Consider the following 13,195-nt stretch of genomic DNA (forward strand, 5'->3'; position numbering starts at 1 on the left):
TCGGGCGGAGCCGGCGGGGCCTGCGGGGCTCCGGGCTGGTTACAGCAGCTGAACCCCTCACAACTCAGACATGGCAGCCCAGAAGGATCAGCATAAAGATGCCGAGGCGGAAGGGCTGAGCGCCACGTGAGCTACCCGGCTCCAGTCACCCTGACCCGAGACCCGGGAGTCCAGTCTCCCTCTCTCTCGAATCCCGGGAGTCCCACCCCTCAGTCAGAAGTCTACTCCTCGGGTCTCCTCTTCAGGAACCCTGGAGTTGGGTCCCCAGCCCCGTCCTGCGCTGGTACCCAGGAATCCTGGCTCCGTCCTGGGACCCGTCCCTCCTGGACCCCGGAGTCCAGTCCCGGTTACCCCATTATTCCCCGCGGGTCTGGTTGTCCATCCCAATCTGCCGCCGACCTGCCTGCCCCTTCCCCGCCAGGACCCTGCTGCCCAAGCTGATTCCCTCTGGCGCAGGCCGGGAGTGGCTGGAGCGGCGACGGGCGACCATCCGGCCCTGGGGAACCTTCGTGGACCAGCAGCGCTTCTCTCGACCCCGCAACCTGGGCGAGCTGTGCCAGCGCCTCGTACGCAACGTGGAGTACTACCAGAGCAACTATGTGTTCGTGTTCCTGGGCCTCATCCTGTACTGCGTGTGAGCGTCCGTCCCACCCGGTCCCGCCGGGTCCCGCTGCACCCCCGCGCCTGTCCCTCCCTTCCCGTCCTGCCAGATGGCCCCGCCCCCACGGCGAAGCTCTGGGTCCCTAAAGGGCCAGGTCTCTACTCCCCCGCCCACAGGCAGGCCAAGATACAGTGTCCCCACAAGTAACAGCCGTCCTCGGCCTCCACCCTCCAATGTACAAGGCCAGGCCGCCCTGGCTGGCCCATCCCACACTCCTAACCTCTGCTTCTCTGCACTCTTCCTTCCTCCCCAGGGTGACGTCTCCCATGCTACTGGTCGCCCTGGCTGTCTTCTTTGGCGCCTGTTACATTCTCTATCTGCGCACGTTGCAGTCCAAGCTTGTGCTCTTCGGTGAGAGAATCCCCTGCCCAGATGGATCCCTAGTCCCTCAGATCATGTTCTCTTGGAATGAAAACCTCAGACCCCAAACCGAAGTCCTTGGAACCTCAGTCTGCCCATGCCTGGATGTACACTAGATCCAACTATCCCGAGCTGTAAAATCTCAGCCACACCCGATCTTCACATCCAGTGTCAGCTCCCCAAATTGCTATTCTCCAAACCCAGAATGAGATGCCCCGGAGCCCACCCATCACCAGGCTCCTCTGAGATGAACCTACCCCTTTCCATTTCCTCCTCCCTAACTTCTGCGGGAAGCACCCGCCGCAGGTACTCGCATTGGACACCAGGTGGCGACCTCATGCAGGCCTAGGTCTGTCCTGGTTCCTTTCAGTGTTTTCCTGCAGTGGGACCAGGAAGCTCTTGACTTCTCAAAGAGGAAGCCAGTGACTCATATGGCCCCAGAATGCTCCTGAGAAGCATGGAAAGAAAGATGCCAGGAGAAATTCCACCCAGGGGAAATCCCAGATTTGCCACAGGGACAGAGATTTGGAATCAATCAGACAGAGCTAAGACAGGGTCCTCCGGGGGCCTTCGAGTTATGTTCATAAGAAAGATGGGCTGGCATGGAAGGATATGGAAGGAGCCCTTGAATCACAGCCACAAATTGTGGTCACCACAACATGCAGACCAGACCTTCCAGTCTTACATGAGAGGCCAGAAAGCTGCATTTTAGGGGAGGTCATTCAGTGTATTTGTTGGCCACAAACCAGATAGATTCATGTGAAACATCTCAGAGAACACATCCTCAAGTCAGACTTGGCCCTGAGGCCACCAGTTTGAGACTTCTTCCTGTGAGTGCAGGAGGGTCCTGGGCTAGGGAGCAGGAGCTGAGGCCTTACAGGGCAGATGGGGCTGAAGGGCAGGGGCAGGGTCCGAGGAAGGCTTATTATATTCTGTGGGTCAGGGGACACTGGGAAAACAGGATGGGTCTGGGACACAGACAGCATGAGGAGTCTGGGTTCGATCCTGAAGCTTCCTGGGCTTGTGACTCCAGATTGTTGGGGGGCAGCAGGGGTCACTCTGGGAGAGTGCACCACTGAGGGTCAGGGTTGGAACAGCTGTCCATTGTTGTCCGCCCTCAGGCCGAGAGGTGAGCCCAGCCCATCAGTACGCTCTGGCTGGAGGCATCTCCTTCCCATTCTTCTGGCTGGCTGGTGCGGGCTCGGCTGTCTTCTGGGTCTTAGGTGAGTGTGGGATCTTGGTGGGGAGACAGGTGAGGGAGCGTGGCCTGAACTGCCAGTTCTGCAGGAGCCACGCTGGTGGTCATCGGCTCCCACGCTGCCTGCCACCAGATCGAGGCTGTGGATGGGGAGGAGCTGCAGATGGAGCCCGTGTGAGGTATCTTCCAAGACCTGCTGGCCTCCTGGGCGAGCCGCCCCATCCCTGTCCACCCCTGTCAGGGACCATCCTGCTGCCCCCTGCTCCCATCGCAAGCCCAGGGAGGGGCTCCACCTTTAGAAATAAAGCTGTTACAGTTGCCATTCAGCAAATATCTCCCTGTGTCTTCTGTGGGCCTCCGTGGGCTTTCTCTGGGATGCTGGGAGTGCTGCAGAGAAGCGGAAAACAATAATCAGAAAACTTAAATAAAATATTGTAAGAGGTCAAGTATTAAGAAGGAAAAGAGTTGAAAAGGGAAGCTGGGCATTGTAGCACACATCTGTAATCCCAGTACTCAGGAGGCTGAAGCAGGAGGATCAGTAGATTGAAGCCAGCCTAGGCTGCACAGTGAGACAGTATTTTAAAAAAGAGATTTGAAGTTGAGTGATGTGCTAGGACTCAGGACATCATGCATAGTTGTCATAGGACTGTGATTATCATGACAGGACACAAAATCAGGAGGCCCATGGGGCCAAGTTAAAGCAAACCAGGCTCAGCTCTCCTATTGTGGTCACACAAGCTGAATTCCTCCCTCTAGCAATGAACTATGACTCCAGACTCCCAAGAGGAGGGCTGGGCTCCATGTAAAGAATTTTGTTTGCACAAGCAGTGTAGACACAATGAGCCACACTTGTCAGGGAATGAAGGGCCTCCTGAGTCCAAGTTCCCAGACACCAGCCAGGAAACCAGCTGTGCACAAAGGCCTGTCCAACGACAGTGACCTCAGGTGGCTGTGTTAATGCTCTTCCTGCCAGGCATGGTGGCACATGCCTGCAGTGCTGGCACTCTGGGAGGCTGAGGTGGGAAGTGTGCAAGATCAATTCCAGCCTGGGCACTTAGTGAGTTAGCGAGATTCTGCCTCAGAAATTAAAAAGGGCTAGAATGTAGCTCAATGCATAGGCCCTAGGTTTAATCCCCAGTACATTGCGGGGGGGGGGATTACACCCATGACTTGGGTTCTCTTTCTGTGATGCACTGGCGTAGATGCTGGGTGGGTAGCAATGCCATAAATGAGGGTCTGTCCTCCTGGAGTTCACCTCTGTGGGAGAAGTTCATGATACACAAGCAAACCAGGCTACCAGCAAGAAACCCTCAGGTTTGTCCTGGTTCCTTCTGAGACCAATCAAAAGGGGCCAGGTGGGTGAGACTAGAAAGTAGGTGGGGGAACGGGTGGGCCCACTTGAAATGCAGAGGGAGGGCCTTCCTGGGGAATGGGGAGCAGCTTGCACCTTGGAAGTCTGGAGCGAGAGTATTCTGGCCAAAGGGAGCATCAGGTGCAAAGGCCCCGATATCAGGTCTGTTCAGTGACACGACAGTGTCATTGTCATTGTGGCTGAGGTGAAGGGAGTGAAGAGAGCAGCCTTAGGAGGTGATGTTGGGGAGGATACTGGGCCAGATGGCATAGGACCCGCAGGCCTAGGTGAGTTCTTTGGATTTTTACTTAAGGTAATGTGAGACCACAGAAGAGTTTTGTCCAAGGAAGAGACAGGGTCAGATGGGGAAACTAGAATGTCCCTCTGGGGTTGTGTGGAGGATCAACGGGAGGGGTGAGATCAGGGAGGATGACCCCAAACTGGGGAAGATGAGGTGGGGATGTGGGGTGGAGAGAAAGGACAAGAAGACAGATTCTAAAAGAGGAGGAACAGGTTTCCAGCCTCAGGTGTCTTGGAAAGACCAGGAGGCCTGGTCTTGGTCCACCCAGTACCTGAATAGCCAACTAAGGACGCTCTTCCTGCATCAGCCACCAGAGAGCAGACAAGTGCTTCCTCTGCCCTGGATCCTGAGGGAACCAGGAACTGACTCATCCTAGGAGAGAGACCACAGCAGGTTGCGAACCTGGGGAGCTTGAGACCCAGTCAAGTCACCTAGGTCTACTCAAAAGCCAGGGTCCCCAAACCAGTTTGGGGTGGCATAGGGTATTTTGGTGTCTCAATGCCAGTGTTCCCTGGAGAAACAGTCTCCATGCCCATCTCTGTCTGCATATGGTCCAGCTGTCTTGTTTGGAGGTGATTGAGGCCACAAACTTGAGGTAGATTGTGGGGGCATAGGGGGATGTTGAGACTCGGACCAAAAGCCAAATCTGGGAGTAACATTATAGGTCCTTAATTCTGGTAGTGGTTCATTGAGATGCCGAGACTAGAAGCTTATGTTGGGGTTGTGAAGACTGGGGGCCCACTTCCCCATCTGTCTCCTCCAAATAATCTCAGTTTAAAAGTATCTGCTTTGGTTCGGTTGCCCGCCTTGGAAGCACAAGGACGCGAGTTCAATCCCCAGTACCAAAAAAAAAAAAAAAAATCTGTTGGGATAACTAAAAAAAAAAAAAAAAAAAAAAAAAAAAAAAAAAAAAAAAAAATCTGCTTTGGGATAACGAAAATGAAGGCTTGTTCTTTGATTGGGGGGACAAAAACTAAAGGTCTATTGGTTGTCTATTTTGGGGAGAGTGCCTGGGGTCCAATTGGCTGACAGAGAGTTACATAATGGGAATCCAGTTGTCTTGTTTGGGCTGACAACACTGGCTTCTGGTTTGGGGTAATAGAATGGAATCTATTACCAAATTTGAGAGGAGTAGTCAGAAGACACAGACTAGGATTCATGAGGCCAGAGTGTCTGGGTGGCAAAATTTGAGTGGTGAGGCAGAGAATCCAGGATCTAATTTTGGGATGAAAGAAGGATGTCCCTTTGGCTGGAGATGACCCCATGGGGCGTGGTTATGACCTTGAGATAGAATAGATAGGCTATGCTGTCTAGTTTGGAGCTGCAGTGGTTGGAGTTCTGAAGTTCTGGCTGGAGACAGACCCTGAGGGTCCGGTTGTATAATTTAAGACAACAGAGACTAGGGAGGAAGTCTCATTACCTCATGTGAAGTTATATTAACTTGGGGGATCTCATGTCAGTGTGGGGGATGCCCGCCAATCTAGCTTGGGGTTAAAGACACAGTGGGTCCAGCTGTCACATTTTAAGTGACATGAACTGGAGTTGTTTGAGGTGTCAGAGATGAGATCCCGTCTGGGCTGGGATGATAAGGTCTACTTTAGAGTGTGTTATGGTTCAGATGTAAGATGCCCTCCAGAAGTCTCACGTTCAGAGGTGAAGTTTTTGGAAGGTGATTGGATTATAGGGGCATTATACTTATCGATGGGTTAATTTGTTGATGAGTTCCTATACTGTTAGGAGGTGGGTCCTGATTGGAGGGATGGGTCACTGGGAGTCTGATCTGGAAGGATGTATTATTTCTATCTCTTCCTTTCTCTTTCTCTACTTCTGGCTGGCATGAAATGAGTACCTGTCCTTGCTTTGATGTTCCACCATGCTATTTCTGCCTTGGAATGACCCAACAATGGACTGAACCATTTGAAACCATGAGCCACAATATATCCCTCTTCTTCTAAATTCTGGGTGTCACAAATTTTGTCCCTGAGACGGGAAAGAGACTAATACAATTTGGGGTAGCAATTAGGGGTGTAATTGTCTAGTTTTGAATGATCAAGACTGGGAGTCCTGGCATCACCTTGGGACAAACGGGATCTAGCCTCTTTTAGGGTGACAGCTAGGTTAAAAAACTGAAATTTACAGTTTCGGATACCATATCGAGGGCTCAATGATCAGTCTAGAGCAAGAGAAATTGGGGTCTTCTGTACTCCATAGGGCTATCTGAGACTTGTACTCTGGTTATCTTACTTGGAGTGATAGAGACCTGAAGGCTAAAGGTCCAACTTGGGATTATAGACACCAAGAAAATATTTTCTAGTTTGGAGTGATGACACTGGGGTTTAGGGACTTGGCTTAGGGTGATGGGAAATAAGTTGGCTATCTAAGGGTGCAGAAACTATAGGTCTGGTTCCTGCTTGATTTACTGGGGCCTTGCTGAATGGCTGAGGGTAGATAAAGGAGGTCTAGGGGTCTAGTTTGGGACAATCAAGTAGGAGTTTGTTTATCTAGCTTGGGGTGGAGGAGACTGGGAACTTAATTGTCCACTTTGTAATGGCAGAGGCAGGTCCCAAGGTATATCTGTGGTAACAAAAACTGAGGGTTTGTTACTTAGTTTTGTGGGATGAACCTGAAGTACCAAGGAATATTGGGGTTGATTGACTCTGGAAGCTGGATGCCTTGTTTTGTGGGAGAGATTAGGGTCCCTGGGTACATTTGGGATGATGGAGACTGGGGTCTGGTTGTCTACTTTGGAGGATGTTGTGCTTAAGCCTAAGTGTCAGCCTGATTGGAGTGAAAGCCACCTGGGGATTTAGTAAAGTATAATTCTACATGTGTCTGGGTGGGTCATGGAGGCATGACCTTGGGTACTATATAAAGTCCTTGGCCTCTTCCTCTCTGGTACTGTTACCCTGCTGTGCTTCCTGGCTGCCATGAACAAAGCATCTTTGCTCCATCATGCCATTCTTACATGATTTTTCTGCCTTGGAGCTAGCTGAACGTGGACTGAATCCCCTGGGTACATGAACCAAATTAAACCTTTCCAACTTTAAGTTGTCTGGTATTGTGTCCTAGCAATGGAAAAGGTAACTAATATGGGGTCCTTAGATTCATTTTGGGTAAAATAATGGGGTCCAGTTGGATAGGTTGTTGGACAGAGTCTGGCATCCAAGGACATTTTTTTGGTGCTAGATGGTTAAGCCTGGAAATTTAGTTGTATAATACTGGTTGGGAACTGGATGCTCAAGTTGCTAATGCGTGGTAACCTTTGCCTATCTTGATGTCCCAGACATTATCCACTTATTGTCATGTTTGGGGGGAATACAGCTTCTCAGATCCAGGTGACAGAGACGGCCCACCTTGGGGTACAGAGATTGGGAGTGCAGCTGAAGATGGTGAGGCTGAAAAATTATCTTTTTAAATCTGAGGTAGCAGGAAATGTCACTCCAGTCTTCTTCCTAAGCCTGAGGTCTTGGTGCCTGCTCATAATGGCTGAGTCTGAGAGTACTTATACTTGAGTATTCCTGGGGCAACTGAGTCAGAATTACCCTTGCATCAAGGTGTGGGGTGTTGAATAAATGTAGACCTCCTATTTAAGTATAGCCAGGGGAATGAATCCCTGTTTGGGGTTACCAGATATACCAGTTAGTCTTAACTGTCAATTTTACTGGATTAAGTTACTCTTGGAGAGATGATAGGATCATGGGGACACTACACTCATCAGTGGATTATTCCACTCATGTTTGAAGCTGAATGTGCTGGTAGGAGGTGGGGCCAGTTGGAAGAATTGGTTGCCAAAGGCATGCCTTCAGAGGATATGTCTCTCGTGGATGCTCTTCCCCTCTGTTCTGCTTCATGGCCACCAGGAAATGAGGAGCTATCATCTACCACGCCCTAAAACCATGAGCCAAAATAAACCTCTCCTCCAATAACTTGTAGGTATCCCCACAATGGGAAAACTGACCAAGTTAGAAAATTGGTACCAGCAAAGTAGGATTTTTGCTGTGGCTATACCTGACCATGTGATTCAGAAACCCATTTTACAAGAGGAAATTGGAAAAGCTTGAAGAAGTGGGCTAGACAAAGCCTAAAGTGCTATGAGCAGAGCCTGATGGGAAATTCTTGTGGAAGCTCCAAAGACCAGAATACTGATGGAAATGTGGGCAGTAACGGCCAGGCTCGTGAGGGTTAAGATGGGAACAGGGACTTAATTGGGATTCGGACTAGAGGCCTTATGTGGCAAAAAAATTGTATTCATTTTGTCTGTGTCCTAAGACTTGGGTAAGGCTGAATGTAAAGGCAGACTAATTTATCTGGCAGAGGAAATTTTAAGGCAGTCCAGCATTCCGGCTGTAGCATGGGTACTGTTGGCTGCTTTTAGCCCAATTTATAGTGAAAATTAGGAGCGAAAATCATGGCAGAAAGATTTGAAAACCTAAATTTTGGCCCAACAAAGAAACAGGTGTAAAGTTGAGGCCAAAGGAGGTCTGGTTACTGAAGAGATTAGAGCCATTAAAAAATACCAGGTATGTTGAACTGGGGCAAGGAGAAAGGCCCTACCCATTGCAGGTGCAAGGGTGCAAATGTGTAAACCTTCCATTTGACAAGCGAGCTTCTGGGCCTTCTGCTTTCACCTAGGGAATTTGTTCCTCCAGGATTGATTTCATTGATTTTCAGGATTGTTCTCAGCTATCTGAGAACTCACAAGCCGCTGCAGGTATGGCCCAAAGGAGCTTAGCTACTACACAAGTTGGTAGCAAGTTTTAGCATTATTCACACTGTGCTTGTGTTTGAGACATGCAGAATGCAAGAGTTTTGGGGTAATGGAGGCTTCTACACAGATTTCAAAGGAAGGCATTGGAGACCAGACAAAAATGCATCACAAGGTCAGAGCCCCTGCTCGGAGCCCTAAAAGGACCATGCATGGAGGTATGAGAGTGAGGCAGAAGCTGCACTGGAGACCTCAGGAAGTTGAAGATGCCAGGAAGATGGAACAACTTTCAAAGAAAGCTGAGCCAGTGAACAGAACCAGCACCAGAGAGAGGCCATGTGGGCTAAAACTAGCAAGGCTGTAGGGGGCGGCTGCCCAAGTCGGTTGGAGTTTGCATAATTCTGCCCGGTGGCCTGGATGCTGGATATGAAGCTCCAGGAGTTAATGTTACAAAGATATACTAATAATCAAAAATAAAATTTAAAAATACAAAAAACAATACATCTGTGCAAGGACATGGAGAAAGAAGAATCTCTCTCCACTGCTGGTGGAACACAAGTAGTACAGCCACTGTGGAAATCAATATGGCGTTTCCTCAAAAGACTAAAAATAGAATTATCAGCTATACCACTCCTTGGTATATACCCTAAGGAATTAAAGTCAGCATACTATAGGAATACCTGCATATCTATATTTATTGTACCACAATATACAATAGCCAAGGTAAGGAACCAGCCTCGATGCCCATCAACAGATGAATGGATAAAGAAATCATGGTACATATACACAATTGGGTATTATTTAGCCATAAAGAACAAAATTCTGTCATTTGTAGGAAAATGAATGGATCTGAAGACCACCATGTTGAACAAAATATAATTGTTTTTTTTTTTTTTTTTTTTTTTTTTTTTTTTTTTTGTACCAGGAATCAAACTCGGTACCTTGCACTTGCCAGGTAGGTGGCAGCACCGCTGAGCTAAATCCCCAGCCCAGTATTGAATGTTTTAACATGTGGAATCTAAAACTAAGAAGGTAAGGTGCTCGCTTTGGCAGCACATATACTAAAATAAGAAAGTAGAAGGGAGACCATTATTAGATAAGAGGAGAGGCATAAGGGGAAGGAGAGTGTAAGAGTGGGAAATGGGAGGATGGATCGGACCAAAATATATTATACACCTATATAAATATATTGTGTGCACTGAAATTCCCCAAAAATGTGAAACTAGGGGGAGTACAAGGCAAGGAAGGAGTGATGGGGATGATCAAAGTATGTTATGCACATGTACAAATCTGCCAAAATGAAGCCCATTACTCTCTATAGCCATTTTTTTTTTTTTAAAGAAAAAGGCTGGAGTGTAGCTCAGTGTGTTCAATCTCTAGTAGAAAAAAAAAAGAACTGAGTTTGAGGTGACCAGAGTTCCTCCTGCCATGTTATGGGTGCCTGGGGACAAGCTTCCTGATGTGGGTGGCACAGAGCTGGCAGTTCACAGCTGGGGACTCAGTGTCTAGGTCAGAAGTGACTTCCTGTGGAGTTTCACCTGCCAAGTTTGCTGTGGGTCTGGAGACTCACCTGCCAAATTTAGGGCACCTGGCTTTAGGGTTGGTAGATGATGACCACGTTTGGCAGCTCAGGCGCTGATTCTGGAGTCTTGTTGATTACTTTAGAGCTGACTACAGTTTAGAGTTCTCATGCCTAGTTTGGGGATCACTGAGCCTGGGTCCCAGACCCTGGTTTAGGGGGAATCTGAGCCTAGGAGGCCAGATGCTGAGTTGATGGAGGCTGTGGAGTTGGGATGCCCAGTTTGAGTCACTCTCTGGCTTCACTGACTGTGGGGCCCTGAAAGTAGAGGCAAAGGAGACTGTGGCCTAAATCCTAATTTGAGGACCGACCGAGGCTGGGGCCCTAAATCCAACTTACAGGTAATTTACCATACTGTCAAGATGGAGGTTCTGGGGCTGCAAGCTCAGATCCCTCGTTTGGGGTGAGTGAATTTGGGGCTTAGATTCCAAGTAGGTCTTGTTTAAGAATAGTTGAGGCAAACACAAGTATCTAATTTAGGGGTTAAACTAAAGTGGGCCTAACATACACTGCCCAGATGTTGAGAGTAGGGTGACCAATGTTAGAGTACAAATGCCTGTTGTCAAGTTGAGTGGTGGCCACTTCGGTGGGCCCAGTGTCAGCAGACACTTCTGGGGGGGGGGTTATTCATGGAGGGGCATTTGGAATGAGGTAACTGGATGCCTAGTTTTGGGGTTACTAGTTATGAGTTCCATTTGATTTGGGGCTCGCTAAGCCTCAAGATCCTTCGAGGTGCCTGCTGTTCCTTGTAGCTCATTTAGGCACGATGGAGTTTGCCTGATTTGGGGTGTCCGAGGCTAACCCTCCAGATGCCTAGTTAGAGATAAGTGATAGGAAGACCCAAATCCCGGGAGCCCAGAGGTCTAAATTAGGAGTGGCTTAATTTCAGGGTCTTGGTACCTAGTTCAAGATGGACTGATGTGGGGGCTCTGGCACAGAAGTTAGACTTTAATACCAGGGAGGCCTGAAAGCTTATTTTACTTTGGAGGTGCTGAACCTGGAGGTCCAGCTGCCTCCACTGCTGGTATCTCCATGTCAGGTGTCTGCTGGGGAGGCTGTAGTGGTGAGCAGGTTGGAGGTGTGGGAGGGTCCTGTTGCTTATTTCAGGGGTGGTTGTGAATCTATACATGTGCGGTGGAACTGAACGAGACTCTGGACATAGCTAACAAATCTGGAGGGGACGTTGGGTCCCTGATGCTACTATGCTGAGTCATTGGTCTGAGATCCAGAAGCCTACTCTGGGGAATTAAAGCTAGTTTTGGTCATGTGACTGTGAGAGTCCACATCTTTTATTTTTGAGCGGTGGGGGAAAATCACTGAATCAGCCTAGGGGTCCAGAGGCTTGGTTTGGGTATCACGTGTGGCTGCTGTACCAATCTTTTGGCTTAACACAGCATAACTTTATTCTCAAAGTTCTAGAGACTTAAAGCCCCAAATTAAGGTAGGACAGGTCCCTGAGCTTCTAGGGGCTCCCAGGGTCACTGGGCCTGTGGCTTCAGCCTTCTGGCCTCAACCTCACATGGGTTTCTGCTCCTCTCTCTGTCCCTGTCTTCTCTTCTGTCCTTTATCGGGACACACATCAGTGACTTTAGGGAAATCCAGGATGACCTAACTCAAGAGCCTTCCCTTAGCTGGGTCCAGTGGCAGAGGCCTGAAATCCCAGCTACTTGGGTAACTGAGGCCAGAGGATTGCAAGTTCCATCCCAGCCTGGGCAATTTAGCAGGACCTTGTCTCAAAATAAAACTGAAAATAGCTAGGGCTATAGCTCAGTGGTAAAGCACCCCTGGGTTTGATCCTCAGTACCACACACACACACACACAACCTCTTAATTACATCTGCAAAGACCCTTCCCTAATAAGCTCATATTAGGAAGTTCTGAGGCTTATAAAGTACGCATATCTTTTTTCTTCTGATGCTCAAGATTGAAACCAGGGCTTCACACAAGTTAGGTAAGTGTACTACTGCTGAGTTACATTACCAGCCCTTTTTATTTTGAGAAAGGGTCTCACTAAATTGGTAAATTGCCCAGGCTGACCTCAAACTTTGGATCCTCCTGCCTCAGCCTCCTAGAGTGCTGGAATCACAGGTGTGCACCTGCCAATCCCATATTCTAGTTTGAATGTGATGAGAAAGGGAGTCACGTGATGAATGGAATGCTAGGGCCCATCTGTCCAGATCATGGGTAATTTACTACAGGTTCCTGATGCTTGTTAGAGTTCAATGAGGAAAGCCTAATTTAGGTGTGCCGACTTTTATGCCTAATTTTGGGGTAACTGCCTAATTTCTGGGTGACTCAGGAAATTACTAGTACTTAGGGAGGACTAAGCCAAGGCCCATTTCACTTATGTCATGAATGCTGTTGTCTGGAAGCCTTGTGTAGAGATGAGCTGGACCAGACCCAGAATCCTCATTTGGGGTGTGTGGGACTGGGGGTACAGTGTTCATTTTTTGTGGGTTTTTTGTTTGTTTGTTTGTTTTGGAACTGGGGATGGAACTTAGGTCCTTGCCCTTGCAAGGCAGGCGGCAGCATCACTGAGCTAAATCCTCCACCAGATTGATTGATTGATTGATGATTGATTTGAGACAGGGTCTTGCTATGTAGTTAAGGGTGAATTTGAACTCACTGTATATAGGCCAGGATGGTCTCCAGCTGGTGTCAGTCCTCCTGCCTCAGCCTCCAAGGGCTGGGGTTAGAGGCCCAGGTGTCCTGGTGTTTCCGACTCTGGGTTGTATTCACCACGTGATGTGGGATGATCCAGCTGGAGGTCAGATGGGGGACTTGGGGGCTCACAGGTCTGACCTGTGGGTATTTATACTGCTCCTTTAGGGGAATCTGACATTGGGCCCGGCAGTGCTAGAGACCTGGGCCCAAAATTTGGAGGCGGGGCATCCCAGCCCACTGCTGACCTCCAAGGCTGAGCTCCTCCTGGGAGTGACCCGAACATAAGACGTTGGGCGACGACTTGGGGGGAGGGTGCCGCACGCCTAGGCCGCGTGGTCCTGGCGAGGACTGCGAGGGTCGCGCAGGGTGAGGCGGG

General features: G+C 49.1%; 2 protein-coding genes and 1 long non-coding RNA gene across 6 annotated transcripts in view; 2 read left to right on the forward strand and 1 right to left on the reverse strand.

The window, feature by feature from the left end:
* The first annotated feature begins 6 nt into the window (after window positions 1-6).
* Rabac1 (Rab acceptor 1) lies at window positions 7-2,545 on the forward strand. Of its 2 annotated transcripts, none has more exons than XM_010623293.3 (5): window positions 7-126; window positions 422-625; window positions 915-1,012; window positions 2,143-2,244; window positions 2,309-2,545. In XM_010623293.3, exons 1-5 carry the CDS (start codon window positions 71-73, stop codon window positions 2,395-2,397), a joined length of 549 nt encoding a protein of 182 aa, XP_010621595.1. In that variant the 5' UTR covers window positions 7-70; the 3' UTR covers window positions 2,398-2,545. The 2 variants fall into 2 exon arrangements, with proteins under 2 accessions (XP_010621595.1, XP_010621594.1); XM_010623292.2 differs by having other exon boundaries at window positions 422-634; window positions 2,309-2,418.
* LOC109118049 lies at window positions 2,536-12,839 on the reverse strand. The gene is made up of 3 exons (XR_002025318.2): window positions 12,782-12,839; window positions 4,143-4,243; window positions 2,536-2,606 (listed from the first exon to the last, which is right to left on the reverse strand). It is a non-coding gene; the product is annotated as an uncharacterized LOC109118049 (long non-coding RNA).
* Erfl (ETS repressor factor like) overlaps window positions 9,581-13,195 on the forward strand; it is a 30,646-nt gene continuing 27,031 nt past the window's right edge. For 2 of the 3 annotated variants that reach the window (XM_033765826.1, XM_033765827.1), the window contains exon 1: window positions 9,584-9,608. In XM_033765826.1, the coding sequence (XP_033621717.1) occupies window positions 9,586-9,608 (23 nt within the window). In that variant the 5' untranslated portion in view covers window positions 9,584-9,585. Of the gene's footprint in view, window positions 9,609-13,195 lie in introns of all 3 variants that reach the window. The other variant, XM_033765825.1, reaches the window with a different exon arrangement.

Source organism: Fukomys damarensis, unplaced genomic scaffold (genome assembly GCF_012274545.1).
Source record: "Fukomys damarensis isolate Sample0158 unplaced genomic scaffold, DMR_v1.0_HiC HiC_scaffold_19, whole genome shotgun sequence".
Lineage (NCBI taxonomy): Eukaryota > Metazoa > Chordata > Mammalia > Rodentia > Bathyergidae > Fukomys > Fukomys damarensis.

Coding starts and splice junctions, on each gene's coding strand:
- Rabac1 (XM_010623292.2), top strand. CDS start 71: ATGGCAGCCCAGAAGGATCAGCATAAAGATGCCGAGGCGGAAGGGCTG. Junction 1,013..2,142: donor GTCCAAGCTTGTGCTCTTCG/GTGAGAGAATCC, acceptor GTCCGCCCTCAG/GCCGAGAGGTGAGCCCAGCC. Junction 2,245..2,308: donor GGCTGTCTTCTGGGTCTTAG/GTGAGTGTGGGA, acceptor CCAGTTCTGCAG/GAGCCACGCTGGTGGTCATC.